Genomic DNA, 18,418 nt, shown 5'->3' on the forward strand with positions numbered 1-18,418 from the left:
CATGATGGGAATCAAAGCAGTGGAATCCTACATGCAGACTGAGAAACACAATCGCCTATAAAACTCTCTTTCCTCCCCAAAAAGTCAGGTTTTATGTTTACAATAAGCATTTGGGCAAAACTGTCCCTAACCCAAATTAATTATCATCAGTTCATGTTTTTTCTTAAATATTGGTTTTTGTAAAATTGGTCCTAAATTTTGAGTGGCATTAAAAAAGTTTTAGAAAGTCTTAAATCTAACTTGCCTTAAACTGTAGGAACCCTGTCGATATAACCTCAAAGATGTACTGATCTTCTGAGATATCAACCTTTTATACTCATGCATATAGCGATTAATTATACCTCTATTTCTGCTATATTTTTTGTGGTGAATTAAAATGAAAAAGGATGAAGTTTAACTTGCTTAAATGTGTAGACAAATACACTGTTAGTCTGTTAGTGGCTGTTTATTGGAGGTCGCAGGAGTGATTAGATGAAAGATTGACAAATATGTCTTTCAGATTTTGTGGTGAAAACGGAGGGAGAACCATTTCTTGTGATGTTTTCTTTTCAGTTTTATTAGGTGCAGTAGTGTGCAGTGGTTTGTTATTATTTGCCTATTGGACACCCACGACTGCTGTAGCTTCTTCCAGGCCATTGTGGTATTTCACTGAAACCCAAACCCACATTTTCCCTCTCCCTCACTTAGACTGCACCCCCCTCAGTATTGTCACACCAGCTATTTTCCCTCAGGCACTGGATTTACCAAAATCTGTTGTGTATGTGTTCTGGACGTGCACATCTGGTTATTTGTGTGTGTCTCTGTCTCTTTGTGTGGCCATTGAGGTTTGGCTGCCACAGCATTATAAACCACCAGGCCTAATTCTCCCTCTGTAGGGCTTTTCTAAATGTCAGGACTTTTCTCAAATGTTTTCATGACAGTAACCCCCCCTCCCCACATTACCGCCTCGGACACCCATTTGTCAGGATTCTGTCCCAGTAAAGACCAAATGAAAGGCATTTCAGTGATGGTGGTCTACAGTATAGTGTTCCCACTGGTCAGGGAACTGGTGGAATAGCGTGAAATTGTGAAAGTTGTTATGTGGATTTGGCAAATTGTTGGATAAAGCAGGATGGTTTACAGGAATTTAGCAGAATGTATTTTTTTCTCCAACATTCATCGCATTAGCAGTTTGGTTTGGGGTTATTTTTCCCCACAGTAAAACCAGCTGTAGGGAAAACCAGACTGTTTACCCCTGTCGAAAAAAAAACCCATTAACAAGTAAGACAGGAACAAGATTTTTTAGGTCGGGGATGTGCTCTAAATTATGAAATGAAGATATTCAAAATTATGAAAAGTCACTGAGAAGTCATACAGTTTTGTAATGGGGCATGTTGGGGCTGTTGAATTCAATTTATATTGTTTTAAGGCTAATTAAATTGCTGCTAATTATTACTTTCATTGTCATAATTTTTCATGCCAAGAGGTGCGCACTGTACGAGAATCATGCCAATTTTTGACCTGATTCCCCCTCCTGACTTTGTCAGCAAAGCCCTGATTTTTTTGATGATTCTAAAGATCATTTTGCTAGATGTTCTCGTGGCGTTAGGTATGTTAAGAGTCTTTTTTACATCCCCCGATCTGCTCGGAAGTCCACCCTGGCTGCACCAGTTTCAAATCGCAATTATTCAACATGTTCAATATCTACAATCCAATATCCTGTTTTGAGGAGGCAACCCTGAGGATTGCCAGCAGTCCTGCAGGTCTCAGAGTGTTATTATGCAATTTAAGTCAGACTCAGTCCATGTTCACACCCTCTTATTGACTTCATCCTTTTTTTCCTTTGGGAATTTTCTGTAAACAGCTGTGCAAGAACTTACAGCTAGGTCCTCCAGCCCGTCATCTGCCAAGTTTGGTTACTGTAATGTCACCTTTGATTGCAAGTGATTTGCGAGATCTGCAATTTTGAGAGTCAGGACTCTGGCTGTTTGTGAGTGGAATCTGTTATTGTGTGCTGTGCTGTTTTGTTCAAGTTGTGCTTCCCACATACTACTGGAACAAAACTGTTAAATTAATCATTACATGTCGTTTTGTGTGGGGTGTCTCACATTTTCAACATCTGCTAAGATTTGAAAAATCTTTTAGCATGGGCCAGCCTTGATCACTAAATATTTTAGTCTATAGTTTGACAGAAAATGAAACAGCTTTTTATTTGTCTTACCACCATTTCAAAACACAAATATATATCCAATTTACAATGATATAAAATACAAAAAACAATAAATTCTTACATATGGTAAGCTTTCAGCAGGGAATGTGTGATATGTTGCATGATTACTAAGTATTTATTGATTGTAAAAATGGCTGTAGATTAATTTGCTGCACCTGTAAACAGTCTTTTGTGTGGAAATACAATTAAATCTATTAGTCTTAACTGCTTGGGACCTCTGCAATGTCTCCAACATCCCCAAATGGGACCCTGGACTACAGTGTAGGGCTAGATATTGGTATTCAATACCTTTAAGGTATTGACCGAAATAACCCAGTACCAAATCATATCACAACTTCTCCAGTCAAATGATGCCTGCATTTGACCTTTTGTGTACCCAGACTATTTGTATGGTTTTGTTTGCAGCTAATCACAGCAAGCATTCTTCGATTTAATGCGACATGTGATTGGCCCACTACCGCAGCAGCTACAGCCCATATAGTCTCCAAAAATTTGATGAATTTGAGCGTGTTGTATATGCCAAATATAGCAGGTCAGAGTGCTGAGGTGCCACCAAAACATGCAAAAGTGTGGTGACATTTTATGCAGCCGAATGCTTCCATTCTCATGACAGGTATTGAATGGAGTAGAAAAAAAAGGTATCAAATGAAGTACTCTGCTGGTATTTGAATCAATTTAAATGTACTGATATAGTAACAGTACCCAGCACTATCCTGGACTGAATCAGAGAACCTATACTGTACATATGGGTTTGGATACTATAGTGACACACATTCACTACGACAGAGGAGCTGTACTGGCTGTTGTCTTTTTTGGGCCAGGGAAGTCAAGTCTGGTTGTCTTTAGTGTCGGGTGGCTGCCTCTATTGTCATCACAAGATGGCTCCAGCCCTCCACTGTGACGTGTGTGTATGAGTAATGTGTCCAGACAGGCGAACTTGTGCCTGTGTGTATTTGCTATAAATGTGTGTGTGAGTGTCAGTCTCTCTGTGTGTCTGCTTGCGTGTGTGATTAAGTGAAGGTTGTGTGTGCACCCATGCAAGTGTGTTAGTGTACTCTATGGTGTGTGTGTGTGTGTGTGTGTTGCCGACTCAGCCTTTTCCAGCTAGCCCCTTACTCGCCTAACCCTCTAATCCCCATAATCCTCTTCTCCCCCCTCCTCTTTTTTTCTCCTCCCTCCACTTTCATTTCTCCTGTTCCCTTCCTGTCTCCCACTCCTCTGTTATCTCTGCACATCCCTCTGTCTGTCTCTCGTCTCCTAATATCCACTCGCTTCTATATATAGGTGTATAATGTGGTGAAGTTCACTTCCATTTGTTGTCACGCAGATTGAATGCACGGTGTATTTTTGACTACTGCCTTTTGCTTTCCAATAAACTGTTGGGCCGTCTTTTTTTGTCTGCATCGTTCAATAAATCAGTTAATGATTTTCTGGCTTCCTCTTACAGGCTGTGGAGAGAGAGCAGGTGGACAGCATTCAACCGAAGCTGCAGCACATCAACGCAGTTGGTCAGGGTCTGATCCAGAGCGCCGCCAAACACACCGACACCCAGGCGCTGGAGCACGACCTGGAAACAACCAACCTCAGATGGAACTCACTCAACAAGCGGGTACGGCTCCACTCTATGGGCCTCTGACGTGTGCTTTTTGGTCTTAAATAGACTTACAGTTTATCATATCGATTTTGCCTCTCCTGTCCTCAGGTGGCAGAGCGGATCGCCCAGCTGCAGGAGGCTCTGTTGCATTGTGGGAAATTCCAGGATGCTCTGGAGCCTCTGCTGAGCTGGCTAAGTGATACAGAGGAGCTGGTGGCCAATCAGAAGCCCCCGTCTGCTGAGTACCGCGTGGTCAAGGCCCAGATCCAAGAACAAAAGGTACAGGAGAGATAAAATAAAACCATCTTTTCACATCTAATAACACAAGTGATGATTGTAGACATTAAAACATAACTGAGAGATTAAAGGGTCCAGTGTGTTAGATTTAGGGGGAATAAGGCATCTACCAGTGTGAATTTCAGTTTGCAAACAGCTGAAACTTCTCCTGGTTAGTATTCTTTCAGTGTTCATTGTTCAGAGGGTTTTTACTGTGAGCTGAATTATCCTCAGAGATCTCCTCCTCTCCAAAACAAATGGTTCAGTTGATTCAAACTGGTAAAAACACTGAAAAAGGCAGTTTAACATCATAAATCTGTGTCTTTCTGATGCTGTTTGGCATGTCGGAGACGAACCCAACACCTGCTAATGTGTGCTCAACTACTTTCTTTGATAACTTAAGATGAAGGCATTCAGGAGGTTTTCAATGGGAGCCAAATTAACCACAGAGGTGTCTTCCTCTCCAAAACAAACAGACCCAGTGATTTAAACACAGAATAAAGCAGTTTCACATAAAAATTAAAAAAGAAGCAGCTGCTAACTATGGTGGCCAAAACGTGAATGTTCCAGTGTTTGGTTTGTCTGTTCTGGGCTACTGTAGAAACATGGTGGTCCAACATGGCAATCTCCATAGCTGAGGACCTGCTCCCTATGTAGATATAAATGGCTCATTTTATGGTAACGAAAACACAACAATTCTTTTTTTTCAAGTGACTAAATACTAAAGAAAACATACTTATTATATTATATTCCATTTTTGCCAATACATCCCCCTAAACCTGCGCACTGGACCTTTAAAGCAGCTTTCTTAAGGTCATCAAGAGTACATTTTGATGAGAAGTGTTTTTTATTCTGTGTCTGGTCCAATTTACCATTTTTGTGGATTTGATGCGGCGATCATCAAGCACAGTTTTAAGCTTCTGCCACCCACATCCTCCTCTTCTTCCTTTGAAGTATCCTGCCAGCTTCTGGCTGTGCATTTTAATTTTCACTTTAAATTTTTCTGAATTATTTGTTAATTTTTTTTAAACATTACTGTGAGAAACAGTTCTTCTCTTTATCAGATGTGTTGAATGGAGACATTATTGATATTCAGATGTCCTTAATGTCCTTCAACTACAAACAATAGATATTTGAATGACAAGCACACACACAAACACACAGTCAATGATCCGTCTGCCTGGCATCCAAACGGCCCCAGTTGACCGTCTGCCAGTCAGACTGGCAAAAAAACAGACACACACACACACACACACACACACACATATGCATGGTGGATTTGTATTGTTTTTAGACACACACACACACACACACACACACATTTTTCCCCTGTTTATCCAACATACACTTCCTGTGTTTGTGCACATGAGTGTGCTGCAGTCTCAACCAGCGATCAATCACACGTGTTTACATCCGTGACGGCGAGTGGTGTCACTGTTTGGCTGAGAAAGAGAGCGTAAACTGTAGAGTGCATTCCAGGGGCTGAACCGAGCTGCTGGTTCAAAGCAGACTGAGAGGCTGCTATCTGAGCAGACAGGAAGTTCCTTCGTGTATTTTGTTTTCTAATATTAACAGTTGGATCACTAGTAAAGTGAATAAAGTTTTTTTTTATATCTACCTTTTAAAAAGTAGCACCTACACTAATTAAATGTTTAATAATTCATCTAGAGATGACATGAGCCCTTTAATGAAACATTGATAACAGTGTTAAAGAGGGAATGATTGATGAGCTTTGTACGAGGCTCTCCTCCAAAAAATGGCAAGTGTTGGTAATGTTTCAAAGTGTAGGTTTTGGTAACAATGGAACACATGTCACAATCTGTTGCAGACAAAAAAGATAAATTCTCCCACACAATTTATTTCATGCCTAAGACTTGCCCAAACCTAACCGCAGATTAGAGGGAGAGTAGGGTGGGTCATGCCGTTACACTCCTAAGGAAAGAAAAATTGAGTACAGGCGGCTTTGATTTAACCTAATGGTCATTTTTGGAAGCTATAGCTTGTTGTGGTGTTAAACAAATTTGTGTTTTTTTGTGTTTCTAGTATTATGGTGAATGTAAGAATGTAAGCACCCTCTCAGCTTACAGAAGTACTGTAAATCAGTAATAGCAGCCTGAGCAAAAATATTCACCCCTCTGACAAAGCTTAAGTTTTCACCATCATTGTTTACATCAGACTTTAAGTTTTTCACACATCATCTGTCGATAACAATGCTGATGTAATATCTAACAGACAAAATTACAATGTTTGTTTACAATAACTTCCAGGTAGAAAATGCTTGTGTCGCGTACATAAAGTCCATGATGCTGAGCAAATGCTGCCCCTTCTGGTTAGTTTTTAGCCACCTAAAAAGGACCACCTTAAAACATCAACATCAGTTTAAATGTACACTATATTTAGAAAATGTTCACGTCTTTACCTTGCTGTCAAGCAGCCCTTTCAGACAGGGAACTGAAGGCGTTAGCTCAAAGCTACCAGAATCCATTGACAACAACAGTAATTGTATTTCACAGAACATGGGAGTTGCTGGTCTACCGCTGCCTCGATTAGTTAGTGTGTAAGGTGGCTAAAAGACGTTTTGCTGCAGCAGTACATTGTTTAGCTCCCATTCCGGTAGATTTGGTTTATCAAAGATCCAAGCAAATCAACTCGGTACACAAAATAAGCACATTGCAAACATCAGAGAGATCGGATCATAGTGTTTAGACAAAAACAAGTTCACCAATTTCACACATCTCTGCAATTCAAATCAATTGACAGTTTTCGACCCTAGAGTGATGAATGGTGTTGGTGCAACATCGTGGTGAATTGGTCTTTACTGTAGTCCCATAAAGTCATGAAAATATAAGAACAATTTAAATTAATCAAAATAAACAGAGAACAATGCTAAAAAAGGCCCACAGTGGAACCTAATGCCTGCTCTAAAGAGAACTCTCATAGAAGTAATTTGTACTCATGACTGTGTGTTTCTCTTCCTCCAGCTGCTACAGAGACTGTTAGATGACCGCCGGCCGACAGTGGAGATGATCCGCGCTGAAGGAGAAAGGATCGCAGCCACAGCGGACACTCAGGACCGAGAGAAGATTCAGACCCAGCTCCAGAGTCTGGCAGAGAGATGGACTGACCTGATGGACAAGGCCAGCGGCAGGTAAGTCTCTTTACAGTACAGGGGGGCTTCAGGATGGGGACAGTTTGGGTATAAGCTCCAGCCTCCTGCATCTCTGACTTACCCGTGGAGTGAGAAAAGAAAAAGGGAATTTCCCTGAAGCAAATATCATATTACTCTCTTAAGATCATCTTGGCACTCGTAGATGCCTCTGACTTTCTTGGGATTGTTGACACTTCAAAATGATAATTTCTGTCCTTTAAAAAGGCAACACAGATAATATCTCAGAAAGCTAAAAGTTACAGATTTGTCTTGCTGTAAATATGTGGTTTGGGAAATAATTGGTGGTGTTCCTCAACAGCATGTTATCTTGTGGTTATTTCCTGTTTTCTCGTTTCATCTGTGTGTGGCTCCGTTGAGCTCCACTGTACTTAAAGAAAGAATAGTATCATTACTTGTGGTTTCTGTGGTCTGAAGTCATCACAGCGGCTCTTCCATTCACTGGGGAAAGAAATGATTCTTCAGAGAAAATGGGTACACACTCACAAGGCTCAGTGAAGAGGTTTGATATTTGGGATGACCTCTTATAAAACGTAGTGTGATCATATATAATGTTCATAAAACATTCATGCCTGACAACTTTCTGTAAGGCGTGATGTAAACGTCCCTGGAATGTAATACACTGTCTGTATGAACACTAACAACATAAATATTGTAAATCTACACACACACAAACACACTGTTGCTTTCTTTATAAGCACACTGCGAGATGCTTGTGTTGACACTAACACACACACGCACACAAAGACAGACATGTGTTTTCTCACCACTTCACAAAACCTCCCTCTCTCCATCGGTTTCAAACACACCACAATAAAGCATTTTATCTGTTTATGAAAGTCTTTGGAATTTAATAATATATCATAAAAAAATCATGACCATTTAATAAGCTGTGTTTATTAAAAGGACAACAGCTGTATGACACAAAGTCAGCTTCAGTTGAGCTCAGAATCTGTGAAAGCAATAAAATACCAATAAAAGCTCCCCTCCTCCTCCTCCTCCTCATCTCTTCGTCTCTCGTCCTTCAGGCAGAGGCAGTTGGAGGAGCTGCAGGTTTTGGCTCTTGAGTTCCACGAAGCTCTGGAGCCGCTGGGAGAATGGCTGAGCACCACCGAGAGACGCCTGAGCTCCGCTGAGCCCATGGGAACCCAGACGGCTAAGATCACGCAGCAGATCGTTAAGCACAAGGTATCGTTTGGCCCCCATCGTTACAGAGACCCTCACCGAATAAAAAGGTCACAAAGGGCGATTCTATGTCTGTCAGTGAGCCTGCTTGAGTAGTTTTTGGGTTGTGTTCTCTAAATATCAAAAAAGGTTAAAACTGCACACATAAAATTCTCACTCCCATCTTTTCATAGATTGTAGCTGTAGAATGGAGGCTGAATTTACAGGGAGCTGCTCCTAATTGTTGGCATGCTTGGCAAAATAAAGGCTAGGTTTACAGTTGCTCCAGATAAGACAACACTTGGTGACATACCTTTAAATATTGTTAGCATTCCAGTTTTACAGTCCCCATTTGAACTGACAAGTAACATGGAGAATAATTCATAATATCAAACACAGTCAGCTGTCTTGATAAGTCTAGTGTAACTCAATGGAAAGATGCTGGAGGGAAGCACGAGGCACAAAATCCACAAAGCAGTCATTTACAACCAGTGCTGCCGCGGTGAAAGAATTTCCCTGCAGTGATTAAAGGTGGCTCAACTGCGCGATTTGTGGTTTGACTGCCATTTTTTGGTTGTCTTTGCAAATTACTTGATTTATCCTGATTTTAGTGCTTTGAAAATAGCTTCAGTTTTAGGCTATTATTGGATATATTGTTGCTTTTTAAATGACAAAAAAATACACTGTTTAAAAACAAATTAAACACAGTAGGGCAATGAGGCGGGATAAGGGATGCAGCACTTTTAAGCTGAGCCACTTTGGTTGCGTCTGGTTGCTATGATATATCTGTGGAATAAAAAATTGTCACAAGGTAGGATACAGTACTTGTTCTGGATGAAGGGAAGGAGTGAAGTATGTAGGGAGGAAGGATGAATCCACCAGCCTATCTGAGTTCAGTATTCCTTTCTCCTCCATCCTTGTTCTTCAACAATGTCACAGTTGGTCTTAATGGCAGACTATTTGTCCTGCCCCTTCTCCATGGTGATGAGACTGCTGGGTAAAAAGTGACAGTGACAAGCCGCAGTAGTGTTCAACTGCTGCGGCTCAACTGTGACCAAAAAAAAATAGAGACTCAGCACTTTGCTTGCCATCTCCTGCAGCTGGCCTGTCAATACCACATTATTGCAATATTGCAGTTATTTTGACAGTCCCATTTAATAATAATGACTTTATGTAGCACACAGACAAAGGTACATAGCGTACTAAATAAACATTTACAACCCAAGCATACCCTTTTTACAAGTTGATATCTCGCTTTATGCATGCTAAGTTGAGTTTTTAGTTTTCATATCAGTTGTGTCAAGTTGTTTTAAGTTCTTTTTATGTTATTCTACACATTTATTCATTTATTCATTCATTCATAGATGTTTATGATTTCCTGTCAATATAATTTGTCATTTGCATGCTCATATTTTGAGTTTTTATCCATCTGTTTTTCTGTTGTTTTGCTGTTCTTTCCTCACTTCCTTTCACCTAAAACACACACACACACACACACACACACACACACACCTCCCAGGCGGTCCAAGAGGACGTGTCCTCACGTGAAGCAGAGGTCGACAACCTCGAGTCCCTCAGCCAATCGCTGACCCCACTCAGCTGCGCAGCCGATCGGGATTGGCTAAGCGAGCGCGTGGGGGCGGTGAGGTCAGGTCACTCGGAGCTTGCCGATTGGTGCTCCAGGCGGGCGGGCATGCTGGAGCAAGCGCTGGCTAACGCTCAGCTGTTTGGGGAGGAGGAGGTAGAGGTGCTGAACTGGCTGGCAGAGGTGGCTCAGAGGCTGAGTCAGGTCTCTGTCCAGAGCTACCAGCACCAGCTACTGGCCGAGCAGCACAAACACACTCTGGTACGACTTCATGAACACGCTGAATGACAACCCAGTTATTCCTTCTGAAACATGTGAACAGTAGGCAGTGCATTTAACAAAGGGTTTCAGTATACATTTATAATTGTAATAATCAGCGGAGGAAGAAGTGCTCAGATCCTTTACTAAAGTAAAAGTAGTAATTCCAACACTGCAGAAATGCCCTCTTAAAAGTCTTAGTGAAGTAAAAGTGCAAGACTCTTAGCATCAAAATATACTTAAACGACCAAAAGTAAAATTACTCCTAATGTAGAATGCTAATTTCAATTTATTTATATGGATTTTATATACTACTATACATATATACATATACATAGCTAAGTATCACTGAAATATTCATGTATGACATTTTATACAGTATAGTAGCTGTATATGATATATGGATGACTAGATAACTGGTTTAGTTTGATTAAACTTTATTGTGAACAGTTACATAAAGGATGTATACTGTAGTTAAGGCCTTGGAGCCAATGAGCAAAATGTGTTTTAATCTACTAGAGTTTAACTTTAATCTCTCTTTCCCCTCAGTCTCTGAATGAAGAGATTTTGAGCAGGAAGAAGACAGTGGACCAGGCCATCAAGAATGGACAAGCATTACTAAAACAGACGACAGGTAATCTCAGACTCTTAATCTAATCTTCATATTTTGCTAACCTGACTTTTTCTATCTCCTAAAAAGATATTATGTACGATTTAATTGTTTTTCTTTGTCATTTTTCAATTTGTACTGGAAGATGTCTGACTGGTGTCATCATCTGTCACACATTGTGATGATTAGTAGCTGACATGGTTTCCATTATCCAGTAATTACCATTTTTGACCAGGAAAATCTGTTGGTCTTCGACATATTTGGGTTCACAATGTACAGTGGAAATACTTCCCTCTGACTCTGTGTTCTAACTGACTGCAACATAAGCGAGCAGCAGTGACAAAATCAGTTTGATTGCATTGTTTTCTATTGAAATCTCCTAACTAGTTGCAGGCGACTCAGCACTGCTGTTTTGAGGCCCTGTTGCTATTCTTCCTGTCGCTCGCGTTAAAAGTTCCACAATAGACAAGAAACAGCTGATTTGTGACGTTGAAATAGGATCTATACAGTACCTCTTCATTTTCGGACAAAACCCAAAACGTCCTGGCTGGAGGGAGATCACTAGAAGCTGAAAGTTTCTTGTAAATTTGTGTCATTTTCAGTCAATATCACGATATAAAATGTTATAAATTACAAACATAGGAAGCTAGCAAGTATTCGCCCATCTTTGGTCGTTACGCCTCCACTCTGACCATAAAAAACTGATAGGCAGCCCACATTTTATGTTTACATGACATAACTGAAGTGAATATTTAGCAGATTCAGTGTGGACAGAGAGCATCCGATGTTAGGACAGGTGATTGCATGTTTCCCCAGGGAACATAGGCTGCCATGATATTTCTTTATTTTTAAAATAACCTTATTATGCATGTGAGGCTATTGACAGAAATTATTTTATTTGAAATATAAAATACAAGCAAAAGTAGTCTGCTTTTCAATAAAAAAGTATTATAAATCTACACGCCTTGATGATGTCATTCCTAGTAAAGCCTGACTATCGATTGTTTTTAAACTCAATAATCACATATGATATGTGACCGGAATTTCTCCCTTTTCTCCTAGACGTTGAAATCTTCAGAATATGTGGCACCATTTTTTTCTAACAGAAACCCTGGGAACTAAAATCAGTAAAGCAGTCTGTGTGTTATGAATCTTATGTTGTGAAGATTAGTGAGAAAATCACTCCAAAAGAGAAACTAAAACAGTGTTTTCCTTCTGTTGTTGTAGATCTTTATCCAAACCACACATTTTTACATCAGCGGTGAACCAAACTGTAACATCTGGTTCATGTCTCTCTTCTCTTGATATTAGCCATGCTGACTGCTCGCACTATTAGTTGGATGATTGTCGGTTTACCCCGTGAACACATTTTGGGTGTGTACTCTTATATTTAGATGGTAAGATGAATGGTGTGGCCATGAGCGGTATGCGGAACTGTCAACTCCAGTGTGCTGTGAGATTTTACAGAACATGTGGTGAATTTTATAAGATAGTTTAAGAGTTGAGACCCAAAAAATTGGATATGCAAGTTAGAAAATACCACAAAAAATCAGGAAAACAAAAAACTCTAAATCTAAGAAGTAGGTCTTTTTCTATACACTCAGCACATGATGTACTGTTGGATCCAGACTGATAAGATTCATATGTGTGTCCTCCTGCAGGTGAGGAAGTTCTCCTGATCCAGGAGAAGCTGGATGGCATTAAGTCTCGCTATGCTGAGATGACGGCCGGCAGCAGTAAGGCCCTCCGCACCCTGGAGCAGGCCCTGCAGCTGGCCACACGATTCGCCAGTGCCCACGATGACCTCAACCAGTGGCTGGACGGTGTGGAGACGGAGCTCAACAATGTGGAGCCCGACGCCACACCTGCATACCAGGAAAGACAGAAGGTGGGTGGAGTATGACATCGATATCCATTTATTTCTGCAATGATTTATAAGAGATTAGACTTTTTTCCTATAAACTCCACTGTGAAAACATTTTAGTTAGAAACATATTGATTAGTTAAACTAAGATTCTGATGCAGCAGCAGCAGGAGGTTAGTTTAATACAACAGCACTGTGATGGTGTCTGTGATTCACTTTCTGACACAACAGTCACTGCTTCCTGGTATATTATTAACTCTGGCTGTGAGTCACTTGATTTAAAATGAATATTCGGAACAACATGAGAATCAACATCTATACGTTGCATCCGTTCTCTTGATGCAACGTCAATCGGTTTCATGGATAGGTGATATAAAGGAGTTGTCATGGGCTGTTTGCTTTTATTATTAAACTGGCCGAGATCCAGTTCTGCTTTTGCATTATTTATTTTTAGTTTCAGCCATTTGTAACAAGTGTCTCCTGCTTTACAAATCAATCAATGGGGCACTTGGGTGACTGTAACTGAGGTGTTTAGTTGATCAAGATTTACAGTCATCCACATTTTACCAGTTGTATTTGATTTTTAAAGATGATTTTTCCCATGAGAGCAAAAATAAACATTATATGAAAAGAATATCTAATTCAACGACAGCTCCTGTCTGTAATGACATTTCAGCTGTTCCAATATCAACCCACCCACAGTTACCATAGTAACACTGATTTACTGCAACCCAATAACAGTTTGTAAAAGCTATTGATTTTTTTTTTTGTCATTTAATTTGTTGCTGCCATCTGTTTTTCACTCTACAATGACATTTTCAGGTTTTACCATTTATTAAAGCTTCACCACTTGTGTTCTTGAAAGTAGATTGACGCCAGGCAGCAAAAAATCTGTGATACAGTGGAAGCCATTTAGTTAATTTCAGCTGTTTATTTGTATATAAATCTATATTTAAGCAAATGTTTCCACTTGGTTGCAGCTAAGACTAATCCATCGCTCTGACTTTTGCAGGAGCTGAAGAAAGTGTCAGCAGAGAAGCGTCTGGTGTTGGACACAGTGAACGAGGTGGGCAGCGCCCTGCTGGATCTGGTGCCGTGGCGAGCCCGCGAGGGTCTGGACCGCCTGGTTGCCGATGCCAACCAGCGATACCGACAGTCTGATGAAACCATCACTCAGCGGGTGCAGCTGGTTCAAGCTGCCATCCAGAGGTCACAACAGGTACTACAATCTGTCTTACCCTTGGTGTAAACTTTAATGTTGAGCAAATCAGTTCCATTAGATGTGTCTATTTTACTGTGAGCACTTAAACATGCTAAACGCTAACTCCTTCCTTCAGTATGAGGAGGCAGTGGATGCAGAGCTGGACTGGGTCGGAGAGACCGAGCGTAAATTGGCTTCTCTGGGGCCCCTGAGTCTGGAGCCTGATGTGACAGTGGCCCAGATGCAAGTGCAGAGGGCCTTCAACATTGACATCATCCGACACAAAGACACTGTGGATCAGCTGCTCAGCACCAGAGACGACATCCTGGAAACCTGCAGCGACGCCCAGAAGGACGCACTGATAGTGAGTCACTGATCGAGAATTGCACACTGGTAGCAAGTCAGGGATGAACTGAGTGAGAGTGGAAAGTGAGGGACATGATGCCTAACTGTTGAATCATGCGTGGAAAGTATAACAACACTAATGTCTTTACACGTTTCATCTTTCTTCTTCAGGTGAAGACAGATTCTCTCAGTGCTCGTTATGATACAGTGAGCCAGAGCCACAGCGAGCGGTTCTCGGCTCTCGAGCAGGCCCAGGTTTTGGTCACTCGGTTCTGGGAGACCTTTGAGGAACTGGAGCCATGGTTGGGCGAGACTGAAACCCTCATCACCCAGCTGCCACCACCAGCCATCGACACTGATGCTCTCCGACTGCAACAGGACCAGATGAGGGTAAGAAAGGATATTTTGTTTTCAGCTTTCCAACTTAAATGTGTATATTTTTACACATTCTTAATTTTTTCTCTCTGTCCTGCCACTGCCTCTCCAGCTGCTCAGGGAGTCTATCGCAGAGCACAAGCCCCACATCGACAAGCTGCTAAAGATCGGACCTCAGCTGGCCGAGCTCAGCCTCCAGGAGGGGGAGACGATAACACAGCGCTACACCGAGGCCGAGAGACGCTACCTGGCTATTAAAGAGGGCGTCAAGGGTCGTGCAACAACCCTCGACGAGGCAGTGTCCCAGTCTGCACAGGTACGTCACAGAGGACAGATCGTTAACTGTTTAATGCTTGATTTAAGAAACTGTGTTTTAGCTGCAGACCTGGGTCTGATAGGTTTATTATTCATTCAACTTGGGAACCAGAATGTCGGAGGGCTTTGACGTGCCATTTTGTGTGTGAATTGACCTAATTTGTTAAACTAAACTCACGCTTTTACCTCTCAGTGCAGAGTGGAGACCTTGTGTAGATAGGTGAAAATTTGTAAATGCTGTTTGGCCCAGGTCTGTTTACAGCTTGTTAGACGGTGTCTGCAGCCCCAGACAAAACAGGCTGATGTGATTACAAAGCAGCATGAGGTCTGTGTGTGTGTGTGTGTGTGTGTGTGTGTGTGTGTGTGCTTGTTTGTGTCTGCTGCTCTAAACTAAATGATAATAAGGAATTATCGTGCAGAGTCATGAGTTCAGTGAGAGTTTAATTCTAGTCTGCTGTCTTGTTTTCTTTACTTTGTGTTTTATATGTTTTAGTTTTTAAAATGTTTATACATCACTAGCATCAGCTCATACATACCGTATGTACATGAAACAGAATCATTTAGACTTTTCTTTCATCACATCACACATCTTCTTTTAGTGTTAGTTTTCTTTACTGATATTTTTATCACTCTTTGGACACCATCTCATGAGACATCATTGACTCACCTGAGTGGCAGACTGTGAGAGTGTTGCTGCCGTCGATATTGCCTGACAGTTTGTACTGTATGCATGTCTCTGATTTAACTCATTGTATTGTTTCTCCACCCTCCGCCCCCCCTCACCATCAAACCAATCCATGTACTGCTCCTTCTCTTTCTCCACCTGCACTTCCGCACTGTCCTCATCCCTCACTCCACCCTAAACCATCCCACCTCCTTGTCTCTCCTCCCTCACCCTTTAAACTTAACCTTAATCTCCCCCATCACTGTGTCCAACCCCTCGTCCCTGCAACCCTCCACCATCCCACCCCTCGTTCATTGTGGATGTGCTGTGTGTGTTGCCCCACCCCACCATCATTTTCTCCATCATCACTGCTCACTGCAATCACCCAGCTGGTAGAGGTAAGACCACTGACTGACAACATCAAACTGGCACTCAGGCGCCGGTCTCAACACATGATTTGGTCGATTTATAAAATATGAATCGATATTAATACTAATATTAGTATATATACTAATCAAGTACTAATCCCACCAGTCAGTTCATCTCAAACGGTTAAGGCTGTCTGGTTTGTTACTGATTAGAAATAACTGAAAGAACCACAGCTTGAGATTTTCAATCAAATGTATGATCTACATAATGGTTCAAACCATGTGTCTGCCAGCTCTGAGTGACAATGAAACTGAAATCAATCTGGTAGGAAATGTCCCTTTTGTGTAGGCTTGTAGACCTGAGTTAAGCCCAGTCTAAGGCTGGAGATAAACTTGCTTTTAACTGCGTGTTTGCATTCACATGATAGCTGCCCCACATATCCTGCGTCCCTTTGCAGCACTGGTTGTGCACGTCCTCAGAAATTAATGTGGCGTGTCCACAAGATGTAATACTCACATGAACAGTAGGGGCAGTGTGATGTTGTGCACTGGCAGAATGAAAGAAACATATGCGCCATTGTCACAGCCGTCCCAACTCACCTGCCAGGCTTTAAACCAGAATCAAGAGAAGGGAATGCATCACTCCAGTTTTAGCTACTTTACACTGGCTCCCAGTATGTTTTAGAATAGATCTTAAGATTCATGGCCTCTCCTTTGGCCTACTTTCTTACTTATCTGTGATATTTTACTGCCTTGTGAAGCATGTTGTTATGTTTGAGTGCTTTTTAGATAAAGATTGTTGTTATTATTTGTTACTATTATCTACGGTGGCTCCTCTACTGCTTTTTCTGCCGTGATCCGCTGTGATCTCAGAATAAACAATATAGTAACCTCCTTGAATGTCACCATGTTTACTGTTTACATCATGCAAATCCATAAGTTCTGCACTGTCTGAGCTCTCTGGTGTGCCCTCTACTTTAATCCTCCAGAAACACACATATTACACAGGCAAGTCAGCGTGAACAATTCCTTTCATGACGCAGCTGGTTGTCTACGTAAACAGGTGGTTAAAAAGCGAGTATATCTCCAGCCTAAAACAGAGACATGCCTTCCAGTAATGGTTGTTAAGTCTCAGGCTAGGCTTGATTAAGCCCTCCTTTTGTATCACAACAATCTTTCCCTTGTGGTTAGATCTGATTTGGTGTGTTATGTAGTGATTAAGCAGTTTGATTTCCCTTGGACGCATAAAAAGATCACCTCAGTAAAAACTGTACAGTGTTTTCTCTCTTGTCTATAATGTCTCCTGAGTCCTTTAGAGTCGACTGAACTTTGTTATACAATCTGTGTGACATGCTGAAGGTGTAATATTGAGATATTAAATACTGTAGAAGAACAGTACGTCTGTTCTGCATCTCCTGTTGAAATGATATGAAATTAATAATGAAAAAGCCTAAAAGTTAATGCCACAGATGGCTGAACACCCACATGATATCTCAGTATTTTCCCACTTTCAAAATGTCACCCAGCAATCAAAAACCCAACCCCAGCCCCCTCAACACACACTCTCTCCTCCTCCTCATAATACTTTCTTCCAACTCTACTTCCGTCCTTAGTTCCACGACAAGATGGACCCCCTACTGGAGACCCTGGAGGGGGCAGTCCAGCGGCTGCGGCAGCCTCCCCCAGTGGCAGCAGAGGTGGAGAAGATCAGGGAGCAGCTGGCGGAGCACCGAGCCCAGGGGCTGGAGCTGGACAAACTGCTGCCGAGCTTCTCCGCCCTCTGCGCCCGCGGAGAGGAGCTCATCGGACGAGCTGCTCACGACGATCCTGCTGCTCAGGGTGAGTGGCAGGGATGTGTCTGACAGTGAATGACAGACAAAAAACATTCAAAATGACATGCAGGCAGACAGGACACACAGTCAATGTGTTAAACAGGGTCGGGGATTTACACCATAATGAATAATCTCCATGTTACAATATTTCAAAGACTATAGTTTATATTCATTAATTATAACATCACCCTTATTGCTATTGTTTCATTCACTGATAAGCTGCTCTACATGAAGCCAGCAGTTTAAGGAAAACTTGGCTGAAATGGCTACCACGTGAACAGCTAAACAACTTAACCAGTGTTGCCAACTCTTGTTGTAGGCATTCAGTGTGTGCCTATGATTTTATTTATAATGAATAATACTGACCATAACTGGAACAAAACATTACACAATCAAGACAAAAAGACAGAACAGAGAGACAAACATAACACTTATGTGGTTTGTGTAAAAAAAAATATTACAGATCTTTTTTCTTTTTTTTTGGGCAGCAGTCCAACTAGTTCATAATTAATTGGCCAAAGTAAGTCACTGTTTTACTGGCGCAGAGCCAGCAGGCAGACCTTGTCAAATCTTGAAACAGAGCAGATTCAGC

General features: G+C 41.5%; 1 protein-coding gene across 29 annotated transcripts in view; it reads left to right on the forward strand.

Annotated features, from left to right (window-relative positions):
* The window catches only part of macf1a (microtubule actin crosslinking factor 1a), a 274,106-nt gene that overhangs the window by 232,665 nt on the left and 23,023 nt on the right, over positions 1–18,418 (forward strand). For 26 of the 29 annotated variants that reach the window (XM_078175467.1, XM_033637768.2, XM_078175469.1 and 23 more), the window contains 12 exons: positions 3,657–3,818; positions 3,912–4,082; positions 7,061–7,227; positions 8,274–8,433; positions 9,929–10,255; positions 10,802–10,886; positions 12,524–12,750; positions 13,739–13,945; positions 14,064–14,291; positions 14,444–14,662; positions 14,760–14,963; positions 17,608–17,833. In XM_078175467.1, coding sequence (XP_078031593.1) covers positions 3,657–3,818; positions 3,912–4,082; positions 7,061–7,227; positions 8,274–8,433; positions 9,929–10,255; positions 10,802–10,886; positions 12,524–12,750; positions 13,739–13,945; positions 14,064–14,291; positions 14,444–14,662; positions 14,760–14,963; positions 17,608–17,833 — 2,383 coding nt within the window. The remainder of the gene's footprint in view (positions 1–3,656; positions 3,819–3,911; positions 4,083–7,060; positions 7,228–8,273; positions 8,434–9,928; positions 10,256–10,801; positions 10,887–12,523; positions 12,751–13,738; positions 13,946–14,063; positions 14,292–14,443; positions 14,663–14,759; positions 14,964–17,607; positions 17,834–18,418) is intronic. The other 3 variants (XM_033637771.2, XM_033637765.2, XM_078175466.1) reach the window with 1 other exon arrangement.

The sequence above is a fragment of the Epinephelus lanceolatus genome, chromosome 16 (genome assembly GCF_041903045.1).
Source record: "Epinephelus lanceolatus isolate andai-2023 chromosome 16, ASM4190304v1, whole genome shotgun sequence".
NCBI classification, from domain to species: domain Eukaryota; kingdom Metazoa; phylum Chordata; class Actinopteri; order Perciformes; family Serranidae; genus Epinephelus; species Epinephelus lanceolatus.